This window comes from Phalangium opilio, unplaced genomic scaffold (genome assembly GCF_054372755.1).
Source record: "Phalangium opilio isolate 3A_F unplaced genomic scaffold, DU_Popi_V2 ptg000042l_1, whole genome shotgun sequence".
Lineage (NCBI taxonomy): Eukaryota > Metazoa > Arthropoda > Arachnida > Opiliones > Phalangiidae > Phalangium > Phalangium opilio.
In genome coordinates, this window is record NW_028324166.1 from 139,420 (window position 1) to 162,371 (window position 22,952).

Below are 22,952 nucleotides of genomic sequence, written 5' to 3' on the forward strand. Positions count from 1 at the left end.
TTATTATTTCAAATCGATTTCACTTGATCTTTATATCGATTCAGTTGATCTTTATATCGATTTCACTTGAACTTTAAATCGATTTCAATCTTATTTTGTTATCGATTACAGTTGATCTTTAAATCAATTTCAATCTTATGTTGTTATCGATTTGTGTTGGGTAGCTCGATATTTCCTATTAGCGAATGTTAATTGGCCAAGGCGCTCAAAGGCTATAGAAAGGTTCGCAGCCACAATTCCATTTACGTGCGGGGTTCGAACACGACCCGATAAAGTCAGGGAAAGATATTTTGGTGTTCTAGTTCATAGTAGAAGCGGGGATAGATTTAATTTTAGAAGTAGGAATGGAGAACGGTTAGTATATTTTACTTCAGTCCGACTCATAGACCACCCAGTATAGAGCCCCAGTTCCCTCCAACACGTAACGAAAAGTTTAAGTTATCTTATTGGATCGCTTAAACTAAGTTGTTGGCGTTGCTGACGGGGACTGTGAAAAATACGTAATTCCTTTTTATTACCTCTGTCGCTATGACCCTCCCGCCTCTTCTTTCATACCCCACCCCCGTCACGGGGAAGGGGTCCGCGACTTTGACGCGCGCCCACATTACTCTGTTCTCCATTCCTACTTCTCAAATTAAATCTATCCCTGGTAAAAGTTATTGTAAATTTGTTTTGATATGGTCAAGAAAACCTAGAATAATCAGGGAATTTCATTCGGGAAATTTTGTCCGCGAGCCCTGACGCAGTTTCAGTTTTCGTTTCTCAGCTAGAGAATGATTTTGCCATTGTGGTCCATCGTGACCGGTTACCTTTGGCTTTGTCGTTTGGTCGCGGCCAATTCCCAGTGCGATTACCAACGTTTCCAAACACTGGCCGTCAAACACTTAACCGCCTTTTGCGGTAAGTAAGTCGCCCCCCCCCTTGAACCGAACACCACCGATTCGCATAGCCCCCCCCCCCCCACCAATAACGATTGACCTTTGAACTTCCATTACAGAAAACGGAAGCGTTTCAGCCATCGAGCGATTCGAAAAATGTCAGTCCCGGTTTGATGCCGTTAGAAGCGCCGTCAAAAAATGCGGACCTCCCCTCAACGTCAGTACAACCCGATAATATTCTTACAAATACCTGTCCCTCTTAACATAAGCTTTATGGGCCTAAAAATGATCAGGGAAAATCAAATTAAAGAAATACAGGGAAAAATTAGCTATAGAATTCAGCTAGGGAATTTCAACGTGCAGATAGATTTCATAAGTGTATTTATTTCTAATGTAGGGAAGCGTGGCTTTGTGTATCTTGAGAAATACTCCTCACAAATCCTCGGTAAGTAAAATCCCCCAAGCATTCCCCACTAGTCCGAAATCAAATGCCATACTTGTTTCCGCAGAAAGAATTGAACAATCTGGTCCAATTTCACGTAAGTACCTTTTAAAGGGATCTACAATGCGCGTCATGTAGGGGGATGTAGGGGGCGTGTCCAGAACGATATTTTAACACTGCAATAACGCTACGTAATTCAAGAGTTCCCAGTAGACGGGCTTGATAGGTCCCACCCCTACATAACGCGTGATCCCCTTTATGTCCTGTTAAAACGGACCTGACGACATCGTGGAATGGTGTGGTGATATCTTTTTGGGTTAGAAATGTCTGGGAGTGTCAATCACGGGAGAGGAAGCTCGAAGCTACGCCGACAAAATGGACAGTTTCGTCAAAAGTTGCCTGGTGGCCAAAACTCGTCGGATTCGTTCGGCCGATGACGAGGCTTACTACGACGACAAAGGGTACGATGACGACAAAGGCTACTACGACGACAAAGGCTACGATGACGACAAGGGGTACGACACTGGCTACAGGAGAATGCCCAAGCCTCCCCCCAAGAGAAGGAGGCGTCCCCCCGTGCACAGGGACAAGGGCAGGGACAAGTACAAAGATGATGACCGGGACAGGTACGTTTACAAACCCCCCAGTGGCCAACAGTACCAGGGAAGCTACCGAAGAGGCGGACCCAATGTCGAAGTGCCTTATTACGGACGCGGAGGAAGGTAAGGTTTCTCTAGCAGCGTCACCTTCGTTTAACGGGACGTTGTCGTAAGTACCACCACCACTTCGTTTCTAGATCTCTAGGGTCGGACGATGGTAGGGAGCCGCCGCTGGTTGCCCGATTAGGGCGAGCCAGAGACGAATCTGAAGCCGAAGCCGAAGACGCGGAGACATCGGACATTGATGAAAAGCAGCCAGCTGATGTCCTAAGAGCAGGGAGATCCAAAGTCGTGGAGAGGTCGGACGACTTAGAAGCAAAGCAGCCAGCGGAAGCCCCCAGAGTAGGGCGATCCAAAGCGGAAGCTGAAACCGAAGTCAAAGTAGCTGAGAAATTGGACGTGGAAGAGAAGCAGCCGGCCGAGCGTTCGGGAGCGCGATCTCTAGGCCGGAAGCCGAAAGACATTGGGAAGCGAATCGAACGTCTATCGCATGATTCCAAAGCGCGTCGGGATCGGCGTCGCCGTCCGTCCGGACCCAATAATAAAAAGCCCCCCGGTAACCGTCCGGGTGGCGGCAACAAACCTCGAGGTGGCCCGGGTGACCGCCCTCGAGGTGGTGGACCGGGTGATAAACCAAAACCACCACGAAATTCCCGAGCCAGACGCCCCGACGAACGCAGAGGCCCCAGGGGACTTGCCCCCAAAGAACCACTAGAAAGCGCTCCCGTTGTCAAACCCTTAGAAGGTAGGGCCGCTAGAAATCTTAACCCTGAAGAACCAGTTGCAATTGCCGCGGGAGTCGTCCCCAAGGAACCCCTAGAAAATCCTTCGGAAGCTAGGGCGGCCAGGGAACTGGCCCCCAAGGAACCATTAGAAAGCGCCCCCCTTGAGAAACTTGCGGAAGCTAGGGCGGCCAGGGAACTGCTCCCCAAGGAACCTGTAGAAAGTGCCCCAGTCGCCCCCAAGGAACCTGTAGAAAGCGCCCCCCTTGCAAATCCTTCAGAAGCTAGGGCTGCCAGAGAACTGGGCCCCAAGGAACCGATAGAAAGTGCCCCAGTCGCCCCCAAGGAACCTGTAGAAAGCGCCCCCCTTGAGAAACTTGCGGAAGCTAGGGCTGCCAGGGAACTGGGCCCCAAGGAACCTATAGAAAGTGCCCCAGTTGCCCCCAAGGAACCTGTAGAAAGCGCCCCCCTTGCAAATCCTGCAGAGGCTAGGGTCGCCAGGGAGCTGGTCCCCAAGGAAGCGGTTGCTAGTGCCGCGGAAGTCGCCCCCGAAGAACCAGTAGAAAGCGCCCCCCTTGAAAACCCTTCAGCGGCTAGGGTCGCCAGGGAACTGGTCCCTGGAAAACCAGTGGCCAGGGTAGCGCGAGAAATGCCTCCCGAAATGCTTTCTCAAATTGAGGAGTAAGATAAGAATGACGCCATATAATAATATATTTCATCGTGTTTTTGTAAAGATTTCAGTGTATTTATATAAATAAATGTACGCTATAATTGTATTGGGAATTCTTTGTAATAATCTTTCGCGCCGTTTACAGTCGCGACTCCAAGCTGAGACCACCACACCCGGTGCTACGTGTATTATTACTCCGTGTTTTCCGCCCGTACACTTTCTACCGGGCTTTCTCGGACCACGTGACTTTCACTCCTCTCCCCTCCGGCAAAAGTGTTTACGGGCGCGCTTAAGCTAACGAGGTAGGCGAGTACCTTAAGCTCGCAACGTCCCTATTAACGGCGGAAAAGCGAAAAATTGACCAAATTTGATTTTAAAATTGAATAAAATGAAGGAATAAAGATATTCGAATTGAAAACGAAAGTCTGGGAAACTTTCACACTGACCCAATTTCGTTGACGTAAGCCGGCTCTGCTAACCCACTTTCGCGCCTGCTCAGTACGCGCCTCGCGCTTCTCGAGGAGAAAACTTTCTAGGGATTGTCACGCGCATCGTATCGCCTCGGCCTCGCCGCCACCGAGATTCCCCCGTTAAGCCTCGGTCCGCGTTGCTGCTTGCCAGCCCAAGTTGCCCTTGATCTAGAATCCCCGCTCCACTCTTCCCGACGCCACGACCATTTCGACAGCTATCAATTTTCGTCCTGAATACGAAATCATTTTAAAAATACCGTCACGCCACCCACCCCCCTTCTAATTACCGACGACTAATTAAATTAATCGCGGTTATTAAATTGAAAAGACTTAAAAATTAAGTCGTGGGAGTGCGTAGTAAATTTAAAGTAAGTCGGGGTTCCCCCTACGGCGGCGCGGGTGCTATTATTCGACGGGACAGTAGGCCTAGCCGTCGCGGCTAACCCATCGCCTAATTCGGCATGTTGGTGGAAGGGTCCGAGCCCGATCCCAAAGCGGACGAAAATGGAAATTCCGAAGTCGTTATCGTGTCGAGCGTACCCGCGCAATCCACTGGTAAGTAACTAACAACTTTTATCTTTAGCAGTGAGCGCGTTTGTTTCGGCCTTGGTTCGAAGCCTCGAAGTACGCCGCTTGTTCATTTCCAAGCCCTTTTGGTACTCGTAGTGGCAGGGCGCGCGCCGCGCAGACCTAGTTTCGCTCCCCAGTGTGTTACTCGGCCAAGTTCATTATCAGGGGCTGAACCTTCACCCATTTTTGGGGGCTCTACTCGTTTAGCGCCAAAATATGAAAATGCTTCGTCCTTAACACGGAAAAATAATCCTTCATTACGAAACGTATTTTAAAATAAACAGCGACTACGTAATGTAATTGATTGACCCACTTTCCGTTTTATCTAATCTACAATTACTATACGTGAATCGTGTTTTATTACCTATCATATTACAACAAAGGGGGTGCTTTTATTGGGGTGAAACCCCATTGAAAGCGGGAACCAGTAGGCCCGGTTTAAAAAGTGCATTTGTGACGTCGGACCTAGTCGGCGCGTGCCGTCCGCCGTTATCCTTTTTTAGACCAAAATGACAGTGATTTTTGAAAAGCTTTAAACATCTTTTTGGGCCTTGGACCGCGTATTGTATTATAAGTTGCGCTCAACGAGTTGCAATTGCGTCAATTTATTCCAAGGAAAAATGAAAATAGGCTTAAGAAATATATTTTTTTATTTAATTGTTTATTTAGAAAAACGTAGTCGACACATGATTCAGTGAAAGGGGTCTTCAGGTGCTGCTGCATTCCAAATTTTTTTTCGCGCCAGTTTCCTACTAAACCCCTCCGCCCCTCCTCCCTCTTTCCCGTTCTTAACAAGACCCCCTCTCCCCCACCCTTCCAAACGAAAATGTAGCGGCGCGCGCGGACTCTTAAAAAGGTGTCGGACACTTCACTCCTCAAATTATGATCCCAAATTTAATCAGCGTAGATTCCCCCGTAACGATAGAATGTTCTGAAAGTGGCATCGCCCCACAACGCTCCTACCTAAACATACAAAACGAGATTGTTCGTGAAAACGATTACGTTTCTTTAATTGGTCATGTCGAAATAGTTTTAGGCCCAGCGTTTTATGGTCGTAGACGGAATCCATCTTTGGAAGGGTTAAAATTTTACATAGAACACCTAAAATATAACCGTTTGAAGGTATCGCGTTAACACTGATTAGTTAGCATCCCCTTGAAAATATATCTAAAAAATCAAAACGGTGTTAGAGGGGTTGCTTTTTATCTTAGTGTATCAATCCCCTTGTTAAGTTTCTATCAAAGAGCGAGAATTATGAATAGAAATTTGGTGATTTTACTAAACTAAGTTAAGTTTAGTGTCCGACCTCTCCATTGTGTTCAGATTTTTTTTTTAAAGTGATGGGGAGGTAGGGGGTAGTCAAAACTCGTTCTAGCGGTGAATAGGAGCCGGTGGATGGCGGTGGGGGGGGGCAACTGCTTTTTGTATTATAAGTGTTGAAGGGGGTGCGGGACTACAAAAGGGGAATTTTAGCCATCCGAGGGGCTCGTCATTCGACTTCAAATTTGTATTTTTCAAGTTTTGATTTTTTAACAACCAACTTGTTGTTGTTTAGTAGCAACATAGTTTGGGTAAAATCTGTATTATCTACTTTAATTAGATAGACTAAAGGCACCCCGCGTTATTTTCCCATAGATCCTAATACAGTACAAGTTAGTAGCTGCCTTTACTCTCTTATTTTCTTACACCACTTTCGATTTTTTTTTTGAGACGAGTGTCTGTCCCCGACTTTTGCTTTCTTCCATCTAGGGTTGGGGGGAAGGGGGGGGGCATCAGGATCTGCACGTGAAATTGTGGCAGCAACGTTTGGTTTCTTCTTCTGTTGGTTAAGTTTAGGCCTCTCTCTCTCTCTCTCCTTGTTCAGGCTAAGAACACCCCCGTGGGGCCAATTTGGTATCGTCCGTTATGAATAAACGGGACGGTCCACCACCCCCTCCCTCTTGCCGGGTATGGTCCAACTTGTTGCGTTTTTCTTCTGATTTAAACAGTGTGGTTTGGCGCACGCGCACCTGATTTGAAATAGACCTAAATAGAGCACGCCCCCCACCCCACCCCACCCCACCCGTGACAAAATATGTTTTCGCGCGTTTAATTCGCGCCTTTTCGCTGGAAAAACTCTAGGAATTAGAAACATTGTTTCGCCATCGAAACTGAGAGATTTTTTTGCCAAGATTTTAGTGATGCATCTTAAAATAGTACAAGGTCAGCTTTTGTACCGTTTGAATTTCATTTCGGAAACGGGTAGCTACGTTTTCCGGAAGTGTGCTTCTAAATAATGACCCTTTTCGGTGACTTAGCTAGGTAGTTGAGACTAGGGAACGTTGATTAGGTGTGTGTGCGCATCCCAAAGACGCTAGATGGGGCTTGAAGGCTACACGCAGTCCTCAATTTTTGTTTGTAGTCAAATCTAACGTCTTTGATGACAGTCCACGTAGCGGATATAACTTCCCCGTCTTGAGACAACAAGTTGGATAAGCAACAAGACACTATTTTACCCCCCCCCCCGACTGTTGCACTTAGCAAAAGTATATAGATAAATAAACACTAAAAGTACACTTCATTGAAGCTTGCTGAGAAGCTCATTCTCTTTTATCCCCCAGAATAGAACTACTTTTAGGGATCGCCAGTATCATGTACTACTTTCTATAATATAAGCCTGTGACATCGGGAAGCTCTCTTCTGATTGGTTAATTTGTGCAGGGGGTTGATTTAGACTTTTAGAGGAGGTAGTAGTGGTTTACTTATTACAGTTTACAAAGGCAGAGGGAATTGTTTTAATGAAGTGTGTACTTTAATTTGCACCCAGGGAGACTCAGAGTCGGTACTCGGGGATTGGTCCTCTGTGAATTTAAGGCGGGGTTTAGTTGCAATTTTAATAACGGGTGTAGGGGACTACCCGAGGGGGTAGACACTCTGGATCTCTGTGTACACCTGAGTTCAGCTTTGACAGTTCCTTGAGTTCAAATCCTTTGGAACTGTGTACAGTTCAGCTTCGACAGTACATTGAGTTCAAAGCCTTTGGAACTCACAGTTCAGCTTCGACAGTGCCTTGAGTTCAAAGCCTTCGGAACTCACAGTTCAGCTTTGACAGTACACCTACACCCGAGTTCAAGACATATTGTACACCCGAGTTGTTGTCAAGTGTCTACCCCCTCGGGGCTACCATTCTCGCAATGAGAGCCTGCAGAAAACCCATCGGGTGCTCGAAATAAATAGAAGCCATTTTTCAGTAATGGCGACTGATTTAGTGACAATAAACCGGTGGTAAAAACGAAGTAGAAACAATTTTAGAAATAATTTAGGGTTAGCGCGGCGGCGGTTGGGTTGGGGTTGTCGGGGCTGCCTCCATCTTTCGGGGATCAATTGAATTGGGTGGAAAGTGGAACGCGTTGTCCTTGAACCAATTATCTGTTCTGTTCTGTTAGCGGCAACGACGGCTGACTGCAACCACCCATTTGCGTCACAACTCTCTCTCTCTCTCTCTCTCTCTCTCTCTCTCTCTCTCTCTCTCTCTCTCTCTCTCTCTCTCTCTCTCTCTCTCTCTCTCTCTCTCTCTCTCTCTCTCTCTCTCTCTCTCTCTCTCTCTCTTAGTGTATACCTCTATCCTTTCCAAATTCTCTAGTCTACTTTCGCTCAAACTCCGAGCATGCAGTGACGATCGACAAATGACCATTATCCAGGGTTCTTACACGACCTGGAAAACCTTGAAAAGTCAGCGAATTTCGTTACAAAAATTTTGTACCAACCCTGTTATCACCGCCTCTCTTTCGAATCTGCAGTTAAACCGTCTTAATTATTAGGTCTATCCTAAGTTTATAAGTGATATGTTCCTTCCATAAGTATGACACTTCCTATGCAAGTTCGTAATGCTACTGAGATGGACTTCCAGTTCTCGAGATAACTAGTTCGACTCAAGGAGAACGACGGAATTAAGCGAGAATTCAATTGAAGTCCTAGCTACACTCGGTGCAGGTTAATTTTGCAGGACCAAGTTCCATCTAGGTCCTATTTAGTCTGTGCATTTCTAAGCCCAAATTTGACAGCAGCGCCCCACTCACCAGGCCTCCCTCGCTTTACCCTGAATCTATGACCTACCTCACTCACTCACTTCAAAATTACAAGCTCCAGTTTCTAAGTTACCAGAGATTAATTAAACAAACTTATGGATGGCCAACATATCTTATGAACTTATGCTATTACGTAAAATTATTTACAAGATACCTGGCCCTTACTTCTACACTAGGACTGCTTGCGTTTTGAATGTCTTACCGGAATAAATCCTCCTTAGTCCTTAGGTACCACAAATTAAATCCCTCTCTGTTAATTTAAGCCTAAATATTTAGACCAATCAAATTAATTAAATTAAATTAACCCTTTTTTAATTCTGATTGCCAGTCCTTCAATATCCCCTTTTTTATTTTTTAAAAAAAAAAAAAAATTTCTTTTTATAATTCCCCAAAGGGAACGTGTATTGTAATAATAAATTTATGTAAGTAGAATGCTTCGGCCTAGACCTACTTGTATTTTGTGTATGCGCGCGTTGTCGCGTTCCCACAAATTCAATTGAAATCCGAACACGAGTACTCACTCACTCACTCACTCGAGTTGCGTCACTCGTTTCAAAATTTTAAAACCCCCCCTTTCCCCCTTCCTTGTAGTCTTAATTGGTGGTTCTAAAATTGTATTTGAGTATTTCATATTAATATTATTTAAATGAGGTTAGCTCGTTACGAGTTTCTAGAGCAAGGTTACGCCTTTTATTATCACTTTAAATGGGCGCGCGCGCGCGCTCGCGCGCTTCACGACACAAGCACGTGGAGAAACAAACAAACAGGCGGGGCCGGCTAATGGCAGCTACCCGCCTTCGATTGTGTTAAAGGCGATGGGGGTATAACGTTAGGTGTCACTAGGGAGTTTCTAAGCTTTAATCTATAGAGTAATGGCACTCCGTGTTAAATTACCCATAGAGCTAATACAGTCAAAGGCGGGTAGGTGCCATTACTCTCTCTATCTGTTGTTGTTTGTATTATAGCGGGGATTGTGACGTAGCGTGGGTGTCGTGTTTTATTTACTGTTTAGGAAACTTTCAAACTCTCTCTTCAATTAAATGATATTAATTTTTTTTAAATAATTAAGTTGTTAAAAATGATTAGATACAAATTAATTAAATTATAAAGGAAGGAGGTAATGTATGCTTGCGTGCATTTTTATTCTGTAAAGACAGACTTTTTGCCTAACCCGAGTTATACTGTCGTTACATTTAAGCAAGATATCTGAAAGATAATGCGGATTTAATTAAGTCTTAGGGGTCATCCTTTAAAAGAGTCCAATCCTGGGTTGCCACGGGTCAGGGGAAAACCTAAAAAAGTTAGGGAATTTCAAAATGGACCGGAGAGGTCGGGGAATTTGGCTACAGGGGCTAAAATATTCAATTATCCTTCAGTTGGTTGATTTTTTACACGCCGCGTTTTCGGCGAGATGACCGATTGACCTTTGACACCAAAATCAGTGTTTTACGTTTCATATTCAAACACGCGATTTAGACGCGATAGTTTAATTATATTTTGAAAAATTGGGCCTAAAATGTCAGGGAAAAATGTCAGGGAAAACCTGAAAAGGCAGGGAATTTTAATCTGAAAATTTCATGGCAACCCTGCAATTGTAACGTCATAGACCCATAGAAGCCGAGCCTGTATGTAATTTGGTCACTGGTGGAACAATGCGCCCTTTTCGGATCAGGTCTAATTTTAAACGGAACATAGTTAGGTAGACCTGAAACTTTGAAACCTTAATTGGAAGGAAACTATAGCTCCGGAGTGTCGATCCCCTCGTTGGGGCATATTACCTAAGCGAAGGTGACAGTTGCCGGCGGTGACGGTGAGATTCCAAGCGAGAATCGAGAATAATCCAGTTTGCACCCACCGCTCCGCTGCTCCCCTTTTTTAACAATAGAAAATATAGATTCTCCTATCCCATCGGGGGCTGATCCTTCGGGGGGGGGGGGGGTAAGAACGTCTAGGTAGGATCATTTTGAAAGGGAAAGTATACCTGGATGTACTCTGTAGGTCAGATGGAACGGAACAGGTTGGGACGTATTGATGAAAAACAGCTCCCCTCTTCTACGGTAATGGAGACGGCTTTGGTTTGGGGAAGTCGGGGGATTTCCCCCCATTCCATTATTCCCCCTATAGTACACTACTTTCTCCGTCCGTCTGTCTGTGTGCTTTGTAGAGAGAGAGAGAGTGAAGGGGGGGTGGATTGTGGAAAGTAGGGCAGTAGGCCATCTCCCATCGTCTCTCCCTTCCTTTCTCTCTCACCCTCTCTCTCTCTCTCTCTCTCTCCCTCTCTCTCTCTCTTTGGGGGGAGGGAGGGGGTAGGGCACCCCAATCTAGTTTAAATCTAGGCATTCACTTTCACTTTGCAAATTTTCTCACTCACACGGAGCGTCAAAAGTTCCCACGACTCTGTCCCTCTGTCCTCCTGGTGAATGCGTCTAGGGCGACATGACGCGACGCGACTTGTAGAGCGCGTCAGACAGACAACCGATTGATTGGTTGGTACTACTGGCAACTGAACTGAATCTTTAATTCTGAAAGTCATGGGCAGAAGAAGCTTAATTGGAGAATTGATAAATCTGCGATTTGCTGTCCGTCTTCTAATTTTAATTTTAATCAGTTTTCATTATGTACATAGGACTTATGGATGGTTTAAGTAAATTCCTACGAGCTCGGAATTGGTTTTAATGAGTTCTCCATGAATCCCTGATATCTCGCCCCCCCCCCCAATATGATTAAAGTGATTATAATGAGAGTGTTCCCAATTAGCTAGACATCACCTCTCTGTACCAAGCATTTAACAAAACGAACGACATTTCCCAGAGTCTCTTCATTGAACAACTAATTTTCATCCTATGCATATTTTATAGACTAGGAGGATTCGTACCATTTACACCGGAGACTGCACTGCAGGCTTCAAATGTTAGGCTAGAAGGCCTGACTCCCTGGGGTGGTAGAGTCTAAAGCCAGCCAGCCTTGTGTAAATACCAGTATGAATTCTCCTATGTAATATGTATTACAACATTTCTTACGTAATTATACCTTAATTAGCTCTAGAAGCGACTTGCAAAAGGGGGGAGGGGGTGGTAATACCCTTCCCGAGGTTGGGGGGGGGGGGGTTGATTGCCTTTTACCACTGAATTATTAACAACTAAATTATTTAACAAGTTGGGGGAAGGGGTTATGGGATGTTCTCCTTTCACGAAGCATAGCCCACTCGATCCGTGCTCGCGGACGCTGCGCTTGATCGAGTGGACTATGCACGAAGGGGTAACGTATTTTTACAAGCCAATGTTTATTTTCTAAAGATAACTCACTAAAAATCACGCCTAAAAATGTAAATTTGAAAGTTTGAAATTAATCTGTTACAACACGGACATTGTTAATTGTCACTAAGCGGCGACATTGTCAAGATGGCATTCATTTCTATCTACTAAGGGCGCAATTGCATTGCATTCATTCGAAATCCTGCAGCGGAAAATGAACAGAAGAACCATATCGATCGGGAGTCGGGTCACGTGGCTTCCTGCTCCAACTTCCTCCCCCTCCTTGCATCCAATCCTAGCTTGATATTGATTATTTCATACCACCACCCAGCACCCATGCCTGGCTGGCAACAATGTAGCCCCCTAGAAGGGGGGGGGGGGAGTTAGAGAAGGCCTTAACGCTGGTAACCCACTTTCGATAGTTCCGAGGGAGAGAGAGGAGAGCCTGCAGAGTGTAGACACCACTAAAGCTCGCCGGATTCTCTCTCTCTCCGCTGTTAGTGTGTCAGTGTGCCAAGGTCGTTCCCCCTCCCCTCTCTCTTTACCCTTTCTGGCTGGGGAAGAGGGGGGGTTAAAATTGTCGACGCGTGCGCCGTACCCTTTGCTCTCTCTCTCTCTCTCTCTCTCTCTCTCTCTCTCTCTCTCTCTCTCTCTCTCTCTTTCTCTCTCAAGGCTTTTACTCCTTTTAATACATAAAGAACAATTAAGGACGTGTTGCTTAACTTCTTAAGACGCTGCGATTAAGTTCTTGCAAATTTTGTAATCGTTTCACTTCTTTTTTTTTTATTATTTTTATTAAGAGATTTAATTATATTGGTTTAATTATATGACATAAATGTTTTTATGTTAATTGACTTTAAAATTAGTTGAGCCGGGTATTGTTAGTTGGGGAAGATGGACTCAAGATGGGGTTTGGGGGGGGGGAGACTATGTTGGGGGAGAGTACAAAAAAGGGTTAAAAATAAATAATAAAGGCCAAGGAATTTTATGAAATTTCATTTAATTTTATTTGATCAAAGTTAGGGAAAGGTCGGGGATATTTTAAAATGGGCCAAATACGTGGGTTCCCAAAAAACGAAATTTATATTTGTTGCCGTTTCTCCAGTGTTGCTAGAACAGGGTTCATACAAACCTGGAAAACCTGGAAAAATCAGGGAAATAAATAGATGACATAAACCTCGGGGAAAATTCAGGGAAATAAATAGTTGACAAGAACCTCAGGGAAATCAGGGAAATTTGCGTCAAACAGGGGCCGAGTAATTAAGCAAAATGTTCAGAGAACATACCCCCCCCCCCTCTATAGGATTAACTATACTTTGGAGGCTCATAACTCTGGATCTATTGGAGATACGGGGATGTCCTTTGATCACGTAATAGTCCAATTTATCCCCCTCTTCCTTCGCTAACATTTGCTCCATAGGATACTCCATATACGGGGGGAAAAACCTGGAAAATTCAGGGGGAAGTATATGGGGAAAAACCTCATGGAAATCTCATTCTCAGGGAAATTTGTTTTCCAAAAGCTGTATGAAGCCTGCAGAAGTTAACCTCAGTTCAGCTCGCAAGTTTAAGCCCACAAAGGGGGGGAGTAACTCGGGGGTTTTATTTATTTTTAATTAGCTATTTAATTTTTGCACGTACGCCTGACCTTCTAGCCCCCTGCCCTGGGGGAGGGGGGGGGGCGATTACCCAATAATAAAATGCCATCGATGAATTTCTATTTGAAAGTTATGGAATAATTGCTCTGGGGATTAATTGTGGTTGTAATTAGTCAGTAGTCTGTCAATTGGGAAACGCGCGTCGGTTATCGCTCGAAGCTAAAATTGAATTTAATCGAATCTAGGTTACTCGTTATATTGCGAATATCGAAGAGAGGGGGGAGGGGTAAGGCGCTCTCTTATCGCGTTACATCACATCGTCGTCGTCGTGCGTGGAACTTGATGAACAAGTATAAGAGAATTGCGCATGTGCAGCGTAGGCAGGCAGACTTAGGCCCCTGACCACTTTATTATAGACTTATGGTGTTACGAGATCGTGATTTCAATTTCGGGTTCTTTTTTTTGTGTTGAGACATACGGTTTCACCTCGCTCCCCTTTTTAAGACACGTGTGACGTGTCTCGGATTGGAATATCACTAGTTAAAAATGTATTACAATATTTTAAATTTAAGAATGATAACGAGCTCGCTTCTTTTCTACCTGATTGGGCTGGAAAACCTTGGCCCGGAAGCTGCTCCCCCCCCCCCCCCCAAGAATATAGGTAGCCAAATTGGGCGGATTTATAAGTAATCTCTACGCTATTTGTAGACAGGGCCGGAAATAAGCACGGGACACTGGACATTGTCCAATAAAATTTTAAAATGTCCCATAATTTTTATTTAAAAACTAAGGGGCTCACTGGACATTTTGACCAATAAATTTTTGGAAAAAGTTTTGATAGCTTGACTATGAAGATGCGACACTATTTACGCGCAGTACTCCAGTGGACAATGTCCTATAAATTTTCCATTGAATTTGACACGTAAAAAATGTTTCTTATTTCCGGCCCTGATTGTTGATGCTGGCCCAATTTTAAAATGTACTTTTACTTAATTAATGTTAATTAGAAGAGGATAATGATTGGCTTAAGATTATATTTAAAAATAAAACCCTCAATATAAAATGCTTTATTTTTATTATAACATATAGAATAGAAGAAGGGGCTTTTTCTTAATATTAAAAAAGATATAAATGATGTCTTATTACAATATGATAATTAGTACATTTAATTAGTCAGGTTAAAAATAATCAAGGACTACCGCTTCACCCCGCCGCCATTGCTTTAGTGGATGGCGTCTGCTAAATCGAACCTCTTATCTTACGCCCGTTAGAATTCAACCAATCCCTTTAGGGGTAAGTGGGGTTCAATTTAGCAGACGCCTGCACTAAAGCAATGGCGGCCGGGTGGCGAGGCAGTAGTCCTTGATTATTTTTAAGACTAATTAAATGTTCTAATTATCATATTGTAATAAGAGATCATTTATTTCTTTTTTGAATATTTAATTCAGTTTTACATTTAGAAAAAGGCCCTTCTTCTTTTAAGGTGTATAATGTTTTGTTAGCAAATCTTTTACTTTAAAATTTGGTGCCTTAATTTAGGGGAATTTCAATTTGGGATGATTTTGAGTTGCGTGTCAACCCTGAACGTTGATGATTAGTTGCTGGAAAGAAGCGCTAAGCTAATATTTTAAAAATGAATTTAAGCGTCATGTTTTCCTTATGATGCTTCTACTAAATCAGTTACTTCCGTTTTTCGTGACAATCTCCGATGGGCCTTAATTATTTGACGAGTTATCTAATTTATTATTATTAATAAAATCTTCCCGGAAAACAACCAACGTTATTTGAATACGTGAATTGTGTTCTATGTCGGCTTCGGCGGCGGCGGCGGCCATTATAACTTGTCCTTGGTACTACTAACCCTCAAACAACAGCAGCAGACGACACACGCTCTTTCCTACGACTCTGAATGAAAGTGTGTCGAGAATTGAGTTCACCCTCTCTCTCTCTTCTCTCTCTCTCTCTCTCTCTGGCTAACACACATGTACTCTCACTTGGGTAATCTACATTGCGAGTACTTACTTCTTTATAGCGTACTCTTTGAGCGCCTTAAAAGGAATAAACAAATGGCCATATTATACGTTATTGAGGGGAATTGATAACTAAGATTTATCAACAAACAATGAAGTATCGTCGGTGCGAAAATGCGTCATGATTCATGGGTGAAGCCGCGCCGGATTAAGTCCATTCAACGCCACATGCACTCTTCATTTTCAACTCAGCTTTTAAATTAGCCTTATTCCTGATCAGCGCCACCTACCCATAGCGGCGACTTTGAGAACTACTGTAATCGGCAAGCCAACCAGATGTCGTTAAAATCTGGTGACGTCATTTTTGGTAAGACCCCGAGAGTGCCCGTCAGTGACGTCACCAGATTTTAGCGACTTCTGATTGGCTTGCCGATTACAGTAGTTCTCAAAGTCGCCGCTATGGGTAGGTGGCGCTGATTAGGAATAAGGCTAATTAGAGTCAGAAAGTGGTTAATGGCTCGTATAGACCAAATTTTCGTAAATATATTACCACCGGATAAACGTCTATGGCATCCTCTGTTAAGTCAACATTAGTAGCCGACTGTCTACGTACTGATTCTATAGTCTAACCTAATCGTGTCGTTTATGGCCATACCACCACATTCAATGGTTGTCCCGTAACTCTGGTTTTATAAGAGATACGGGGACGTCCTTTCGGTATGTTATAGCCCCTTTTGTCCACTTTCCAAGGATACTAAAAACTTGGGGTTACGACAATCAGGGGCCGAGTAATTAAGCAAAATATTCAATAACATAACCCCCCCCCCCTCCATAGGAATTGCATTAGACCCAATTTTGGAGGCTCGTAACTCTGGTTCTAGTAGTGATACGGGGATGTCCTTTGAGTATGTTATAGATCAATTTGTCCCCCATCCAACCATACTAAAAACTTTGGGCTACGACAATCAGGGGCCGAGTTATTAAGCAAAATGTTCGTCAGCTTATGGTATCGTCTCACTTATTGTAATTATGTTACTTATGATTTTTAACCCTGAACTTTGGGGGCTCACAACTCTCGTTCTATTAGAGATACGGGGATCTCCTTTGGATATGTTATAGTCCTCTTTGCTCCCCATACAAGGATACTTTAAACTTGAGGCTACCTCAATATCGTCGTCAACTTATTTTTTGTCTCACTTATTGTTAGGAGGTTACGTTTGATTTTTGAAAATATACTTTGGAGTGTAATAACTCTGGTTCTACTGGAGATACGGGGATGTCCTTTGAGTATGTTATAGTCCCATATCTCTCCTTTCCAAGGATCCTAAAAACTTGGGGTTAGGACAATCAGGGCCCGAGTAATTAAACGAAATGTTATCTTTGATATTATGATCTGTTTTTTGTTTGTTACTGAATATAGCCTATAGGACTTTGTTGACTTTTAAAATCTCGAGAGTGCTTGATGGGGTGGGTATTAAGTTTTCTATTCTTAACTGATTCTATCTTTACCTGCATCAGGTAGATGAATAGCTATTGGTCCGTAGGTTGGGGGAAGGGGGTTGGCAATTTGGGATGACGAAAATATGACTAAAAGCGAAAGTAGGTCGTCGTGTAGATCGTCGGAAAGAGGTGGATGGGGGGGGGGTAGACATTCGCCTTGACACCAAATTCCCCTTTTATAATCAGAATCATTTACAATCTATCGAGGAGCAAGGGGGGGGGCTAAAAATACATTCCCCCCCTCTCTCTCGCGAATGCCAAGGTAAATATTACAGCACACCCTGTACACTTAATTGCACTAGCTAACAAGATTTTACATTTAGAATGTATTTCAAATGGCGTTAATGCTAGGCCTATAGTCCGTTTCTAACCCACAATGCCTCGAAATGCTCTAAAGGGAAGGATAGTTGTTCCATAAATTACGAAGATTTACGATTAAAACAAAATTTCACTTAAATTTTCAAATGAACAAAAAGTTTTTCTTAAAATTATCAATTCAATCAAAATGTTACTAAAATTTTCAATTAAACAAAAATTACAACTTAAAGATAATTTTATTTAAAATTTTTAATAAAACATAACTTTCTTAAAATTTTTATTAAAACGTAATTTTCTTAAAATTTTTAATAAAACGTAATTTTCTTAAAATTTTTAATAAAACGTAATTTTCTTAAAATTTTTAATAAAACGCAATTTTCTTAAAATTTTTAATAAAACGCAATTTTCTTAAAATTTTTAATAAAACGCAATTTTCTTAAAATTTTTAAAATAACGCAATTTTCTTAAAATTTTTAAAATAACGCAATTTTCTTAAAATTACAATTAAAACTTAATTTTCTTAAAATTACAATTAAAACTTAATTTACTAAAAATTACAATTAAAACTTAATTTACTAAAAATTACAATTAAAACTTAATTTACTAAAAATTACAATTAAAACTTAATTTACTAAAAATTACAATTAAAACTTAATTTACTAAAAATTACAATTAAACATAATTTTTGTCGAAATTATGAATTAATCGTAATTTCATTAAAATTTTCGATTAAACATAATTTTTATTAAAATTGACAAATGAATCGAAATTTTCCAACTATAAAAAATAAAATAATAATTTGTAAAATGACAGGGGCGCTTTTGGGGTTGGCTTTTAAAGAAACATGACGGCTATTCCAAAAGAAAATTTAATAATATTATACACATATTGTATTTTTTATTTCTTTTGGTTTAGCGTATAGTTTGTGAGGGGGGGGGGGGGGTGTCCCTATGGTATTGCGTATTTGTGGCATAAAAACGCGTGTCTACGCAATACACCCTCTCATTATATACAAGTATATATATAACTCTTTCTTTCTTCAAGAAATGAAAAAATAAAATAAAATGAATAAAAAAATATGGGTCAAGGTTTACTCGTGGTACGGAATTGGAATTGCCAAATGAATATCCCTACTGCTGCTGCCGCTGCTGCTCAATTCTGTAGCAAAGCGCCCAGAGACAGAACCCATGCTTAAACTCTCTATTCCTATAAGGAAAATGGCGTCCTTCAAAGGGATACCGAACTGTAACAAAGAAACAAAGACTTCTATAGCTTGTCTTTAAAGGGATAACGAAAAAGAAATCTCCAATATAAGGAATGGCAGAGAATAGGTTAGTAATGACTGTGGCCCCCCAAAAAGATATTTGTCCTCAAGGTAACACCTTGAGTCTAATTGTTTCGATTGTTTTACATAATGACTAAATATAACTGATTAAGCTTGCTAATTAGCGCCTAGTGGGAAGAAAGGTGGTTGGATTAGGGTTATGTTTGTAATATTACCGCCTCCCTATATAGCGACTAGAAATCATCAGTATTAACAGGTTCCTTCGGCACTTCATTGCCCCTTTACTAAAGCCCACGCGCCACTATCTCTAATATCTGAAATAAAGTTTCGAATAGGGGATTGTAAAAAAGATTAGGAGGGGAAACAAATAGGGGGGAAGGCACTAAAAAGTGTTTCGTCACGTGGTGCAGCTGCTTTGAACCTTTGAGCAGACGCTCCTTTAGTTGGACCTTTATTTATAAAAATGAACATCAATGAGTAATGCAAACGTACTTCATATTGCACGTAGTAAAAGAAAAACTCACCTTCAGTTTTAAATTAAAATGTTTAATTATCTGCAGCGCCCAAATCCACAAAATAAAGTTTTCAGTTAGGCCTTGTCCCACCAAAAAAATAGATTATGGGCGGGGGAGGGGGTGTAGTAGGACGTTTTAAATATGTCCAGCCTTCTTTTTAAAGTTATCTGGCAGTACTGAAAACACTTTCACGTGACCTCTTTCTTTTTTACAATCCCCTATTGTATCTGCATTGCTTTATCCCTTTCAAGGGAGATTGTGAATTGTCATTGGCTCGGTTATATAACTAGAAATAATCAGTATTAACTGGTTCATTCGGCACTTCATTACCCCTTTATTAAAGCACACGCAACCTATCTGAAATAAATACAAGTTTCGAATTATATCTCGATTGCATTATCCCTTTAAAGGGAGCTTGTGAATTGTACGTCATTGGCTCGTTATATAAGAGAGTAAATGAGAGTAGGAGACGAGGTTGGGTGGGGGACTCTTGATTGTGAATTGCAGCGCGTTTATGAATAGATTTTAATCAATTAGCCCACTTTCTCTAAAAGCGCTGCTCCTGATACGAGTCTGTGTTAAATGGAACGCCAACCATACACAAACTTCACTCTCGTTTCAAAGATTTCATTCCATATTGACACGTTCATATCTCAATACAGGATTGTATGTTTAATAGATAATTGTCTAAATAAACCGAGGTAACGTTTGTTTACAACCTGTTTCATAATTATCCCCCTCTTTACATTGACAACTAAAGGCCCCATTCACATTTGGACTCAACTAGATCGGTCAAAAAGTTGAGTCAGCTAAAATTAGCCTTATTCCTGATCAGCGCCACCTACCCATAGCGGCGACTTTGAGAACTACTGTAAGCGGCAAGCCAATCAGATGTCGCTAAAATCTGGTGACGTCACTGACTGGCACTCTCGGGGTCTTACCAAAAATGACGTCACCAGATTTTAGCGACATCTGATTGGCTTGCCGCTTACAGTAGTTCTCAAAGTCACCGCTATGGGTAGATGGCGCTGATCAGGAATAAGGCTAATTGATCAAACGACTTGCAATCCAACTTCTGTTAATCACACGACCCCCAACTAGTTTACTCAACTCAAGTTGTCTCATTTATTTGACTCAAAATGTTGTATCATCTGAAAGGGCCTTAACTTTTGACGTTCCCAAAAATAATCAGGGAAAATTTAAATGAAGTGGCGCTAGACAGGGAAACCTTTAAAAGTCATCTGATTATCTGAACCGCTGTTGAAACTTTGCTCGTAATTGCAGGGCGCTGAAAAGAGTATAATTGTTGGCGATTAATTTGGTGTGGTCCCTTTTGGCGTGCCATATTTAGGTAACTTGTCCGTGGCCACTGTTATCAGAATGAAGAGCATCTCCCTCCCTCCCTCCCCTCCCCGCTTCTGCATGAAGAAAGAAAGTAGTTCAAGTGCAGTAGGTCGACTTTCCCTTTTATTATTGGGAATTTTCCCTCTATGCTAGCAGCACCACCACTTTCTCCCCGAAAATAGTGAGAAAGGAGAACCCGAGAGCGGGAGAGATTTCACTTTTTTCGGTGCCCCGCTCTTTCGCAACCATTTTCCGCCGCCGCCGCCGCCGAGCGTCCTACTTTCGCCCTTAATCTCTCTCCCCCCTCCTCCTCCTCTCCACTCACTCTTTCTCTCCAAACACACATCTACACCAAGGAGCACGAATACCCAACACTGACACCGGGAGTGTACTCCCAGCTATTGACACTATTTAAACTGAAATATGCTCTTTTGAATTTAGTGCACCCGTTGTGTAACGTAACGTTCCTATTTAAATATATTGTATTTATATGATTAATTTCTTTAAAGAAATCAACGTTATTCCGTCAGCAAGATGTAGGTTACATTTCATGCCGCCATTTTTAAAGATGGAGGCGAAATGGGAAAATATTTCTTATCGCCTACCTACTACTTAAGATTTACGTCCCTGCAAAATTTCAGCTCATTACGTGTAGGGGTTTGGGATGGGGACTTCTACTTAATATTTCCAAAAGAGATTGTCGATTTCCCCTCCAGTGTATTGGCATCCTCTTTGGTGAATCGTTACGTCATCTAGCGTAGTTGGTTGGTGGGTGCGCGAGCGATAGTGGATAGAGAGAGAGAGAAAGAGCGGGAAACGGGCGCGAGGTGGCGTGGCGCGCGCGCGTTCTTTCTGTTGGTGGGATCGGATGAAGGAGCTCGCGCGCTGGAAAAGTGGGTGACCCAGTTATTAGTTGCGCGTGCGCGGAGTGAAGGGGGGGGGGCGAGGGAAGAGAGAGAGAGAGAGTGTAAGGGTGGGCGATTATTTGGCGGGAATGAAAAGAGCGCGTATCAACCCTTTTGTTCCAATTATTAATTGCCGAACTCATTTTCTGTTAAAATATTTGCGAAATTCCAAACTTATTTTTCCGCCGCCGGTCTAAAATTGCGCATTCATTTTAATTTCTTTCGAAAGGGACGACCTAGACCTAAACAGCTACCAACACTCACTCACTCGCTCGCTAGGCCTAGGCCTAGTATATCGTAATTTAGTAAATTTTCTAAAGTAGGACAGCGTTACTTTTTTGCGTCATCGACAATGTTTACCACGTGTTGTTTTGCCGGCGTGCCGCAAAGCATGCTCCGATCTTAAGGACAAATATACCCTCAGTGCCTTACCGCTCGCTCTGGCTCGCTCGCCAAACGCCCAAATAAATAATTTAATCCCCTATTTGCAATCCCATTAAACGCTACGTAATGGGTTTTTTTTTGGAAATTTAATACCAGTCCAACCAAGCTCCTTAAAGACTAGATTAATGCCATGTCCAAACTTTTCAAAGACTATAGAATTGATGCCATGTCCAAGCCTCTAAAAGGCTGTAGATTAATGCCATGTCCAAGCCTCTAAAAGGCTATAGATTAATGCCATGTCCAAGCCTCTAAAAGGCTATAGATTAATGCCATGTCCAAGCCTCTAAAAGGCTATAGATTAATGCCATGTCCAAGCCTCTAAAAGGCTATAGATTAATGCCATGTCCAAGCCTCTAAAAGGCTATAGATTAATGCCATGTTCAAGCCTCTAAAAGGCTATAGATTAATGCCATGTCCAAGCCTCTAAAAGGCTATAGATTAATGCCATGTTCAAGCCTCTAAAAGGCTATAGAACCAACCATGTCCAAGCGTCTAAAAGGCTATAGAACTAAGCCGCGGTCCAAGCCTTTAAAAGGCTATAGAACTAGGCCGCGGTCCAAGCCTCTAAAAGGCTATAGAACTAAGCCATGTCCAAGCCTCTAAAAGGCAGTAGAACTAAGCCATGTCCAAGCCTGTAAAAGGCAGTAGAACTAAGCCATGTCCAAGCCTCTAAAAGGCAGTAGAACTAAGCCATGTCCAAGCCTCTAAAAGGGTGTAGATTAATGCCATATCCAAGCCTCTAAAAGGCTATAGTTTACTGCCATGTCCAAGCCTCTAAATGGCTATAGATTATATTTGGGGAAATCTTCCAAAGTTATCGGTACGCGGTTGAAAGGAGAAAGTTCTCTAAATGTAAAAGAGCCGCAGCAATTTGAATAAATATTGTATATATATTTCTTTCTTCTGGGATGCGGGCAAATTCATCTTCAAAACTTTCATGGACTCCCCTCCCCCCACCCCCTCCATTAAACAACAACCTTCGTTTTTATAACGCAATATATTGTCCGAGAGGCTGCACACTCCTCCCTTTGAATTATTATATCTACACGAAAATCGTCATTTTGGTGATTATATAGCGTTGAACCCCTCGGAACTCTTTTTGTCAACAGTAAGCCAGCGTTATTGGACCCCAGGCAGGCTCAAGTAGTCCAACCATAAAATACCCCTTACCCTTTAAAGAAATGATTTGTAGTCGTGCATGGTGAAATCAGGGTTGATAGATTCCTGGATGGAAAAGTCAGGGAAATTGCATAAAATGGATCTAAAATTTCGGGCTATTACGTCAGGTAATTTGATTGCAACGGAGTTCATAATTTGATTGCAACGGAGTTCATTTTGTTG

At 42.4% G+C, this 22,952-nt stretch overlaps 2 protein-coding genes across 4 annotated transcripts in view; both read left to right on the forward strand.

Annotated features, from left to right (window-relative positions):
• The first annotated feature begins 725 nt into the window (after positions 1 to 725).
• LOC149677989 (uncharacterized) lies at positions 726 to 3,477 on the forward strand. Of its 2 annotated transcripts, none has more exons than XM_089836012.1 (6): positions 726 to 900; positions 998 to 1,095; positions 1,276 to 1,323; positions 1,388 to 1,417; positions 1,642 to 2,042; positions 2,117 to 3,477. In XM_089836012.1, exons 1-6 carry the CDS (start codon positions 774 to 776, stop codon positions 3,384 to 3,386), a joined length of 1,974 nt encoding a protein of 657 aa, XP_089692138.1. In that variant the 5' UTR covers positions 726 to 773; the 3' UTR covers positions 3,387 to 3,477. The 2 variants fall into 2 exon arrangements, with proteins under 2 accessions (XP_089692138.1, XP_089692139.1); XM_089836013.1 differs by having other exon boundaries at positions 767 to 900; positions 1,392 to 1,417.
• Positions 3,478 to 3,638: 161 nt separating this feature from the next.
• ftz-f1 (ftz transcription factor 1) overlaps positions 3,639 to 22,952 on the forward strand; it is a 40,356-nt gene continuing 21,042 nt past the window's right edge. The window contains exon 1 of one of the 2 annotated variants that reach the window (XM_089836014.1): positions 3,639 to 4,396. In XM_089836014.1, the coding sequence (XP_089692140.1) occupies positions 4,303 to 4,396 (94 nt within the window). In that variant the 5' untranslated portion in view covers positions 3,639 to 4,302. The remainder of the gene's footprint in view (positions 4,397 to 22,952) is intronic. The other variant, XM_089836015.1, reaches the window with a different exon arrangement.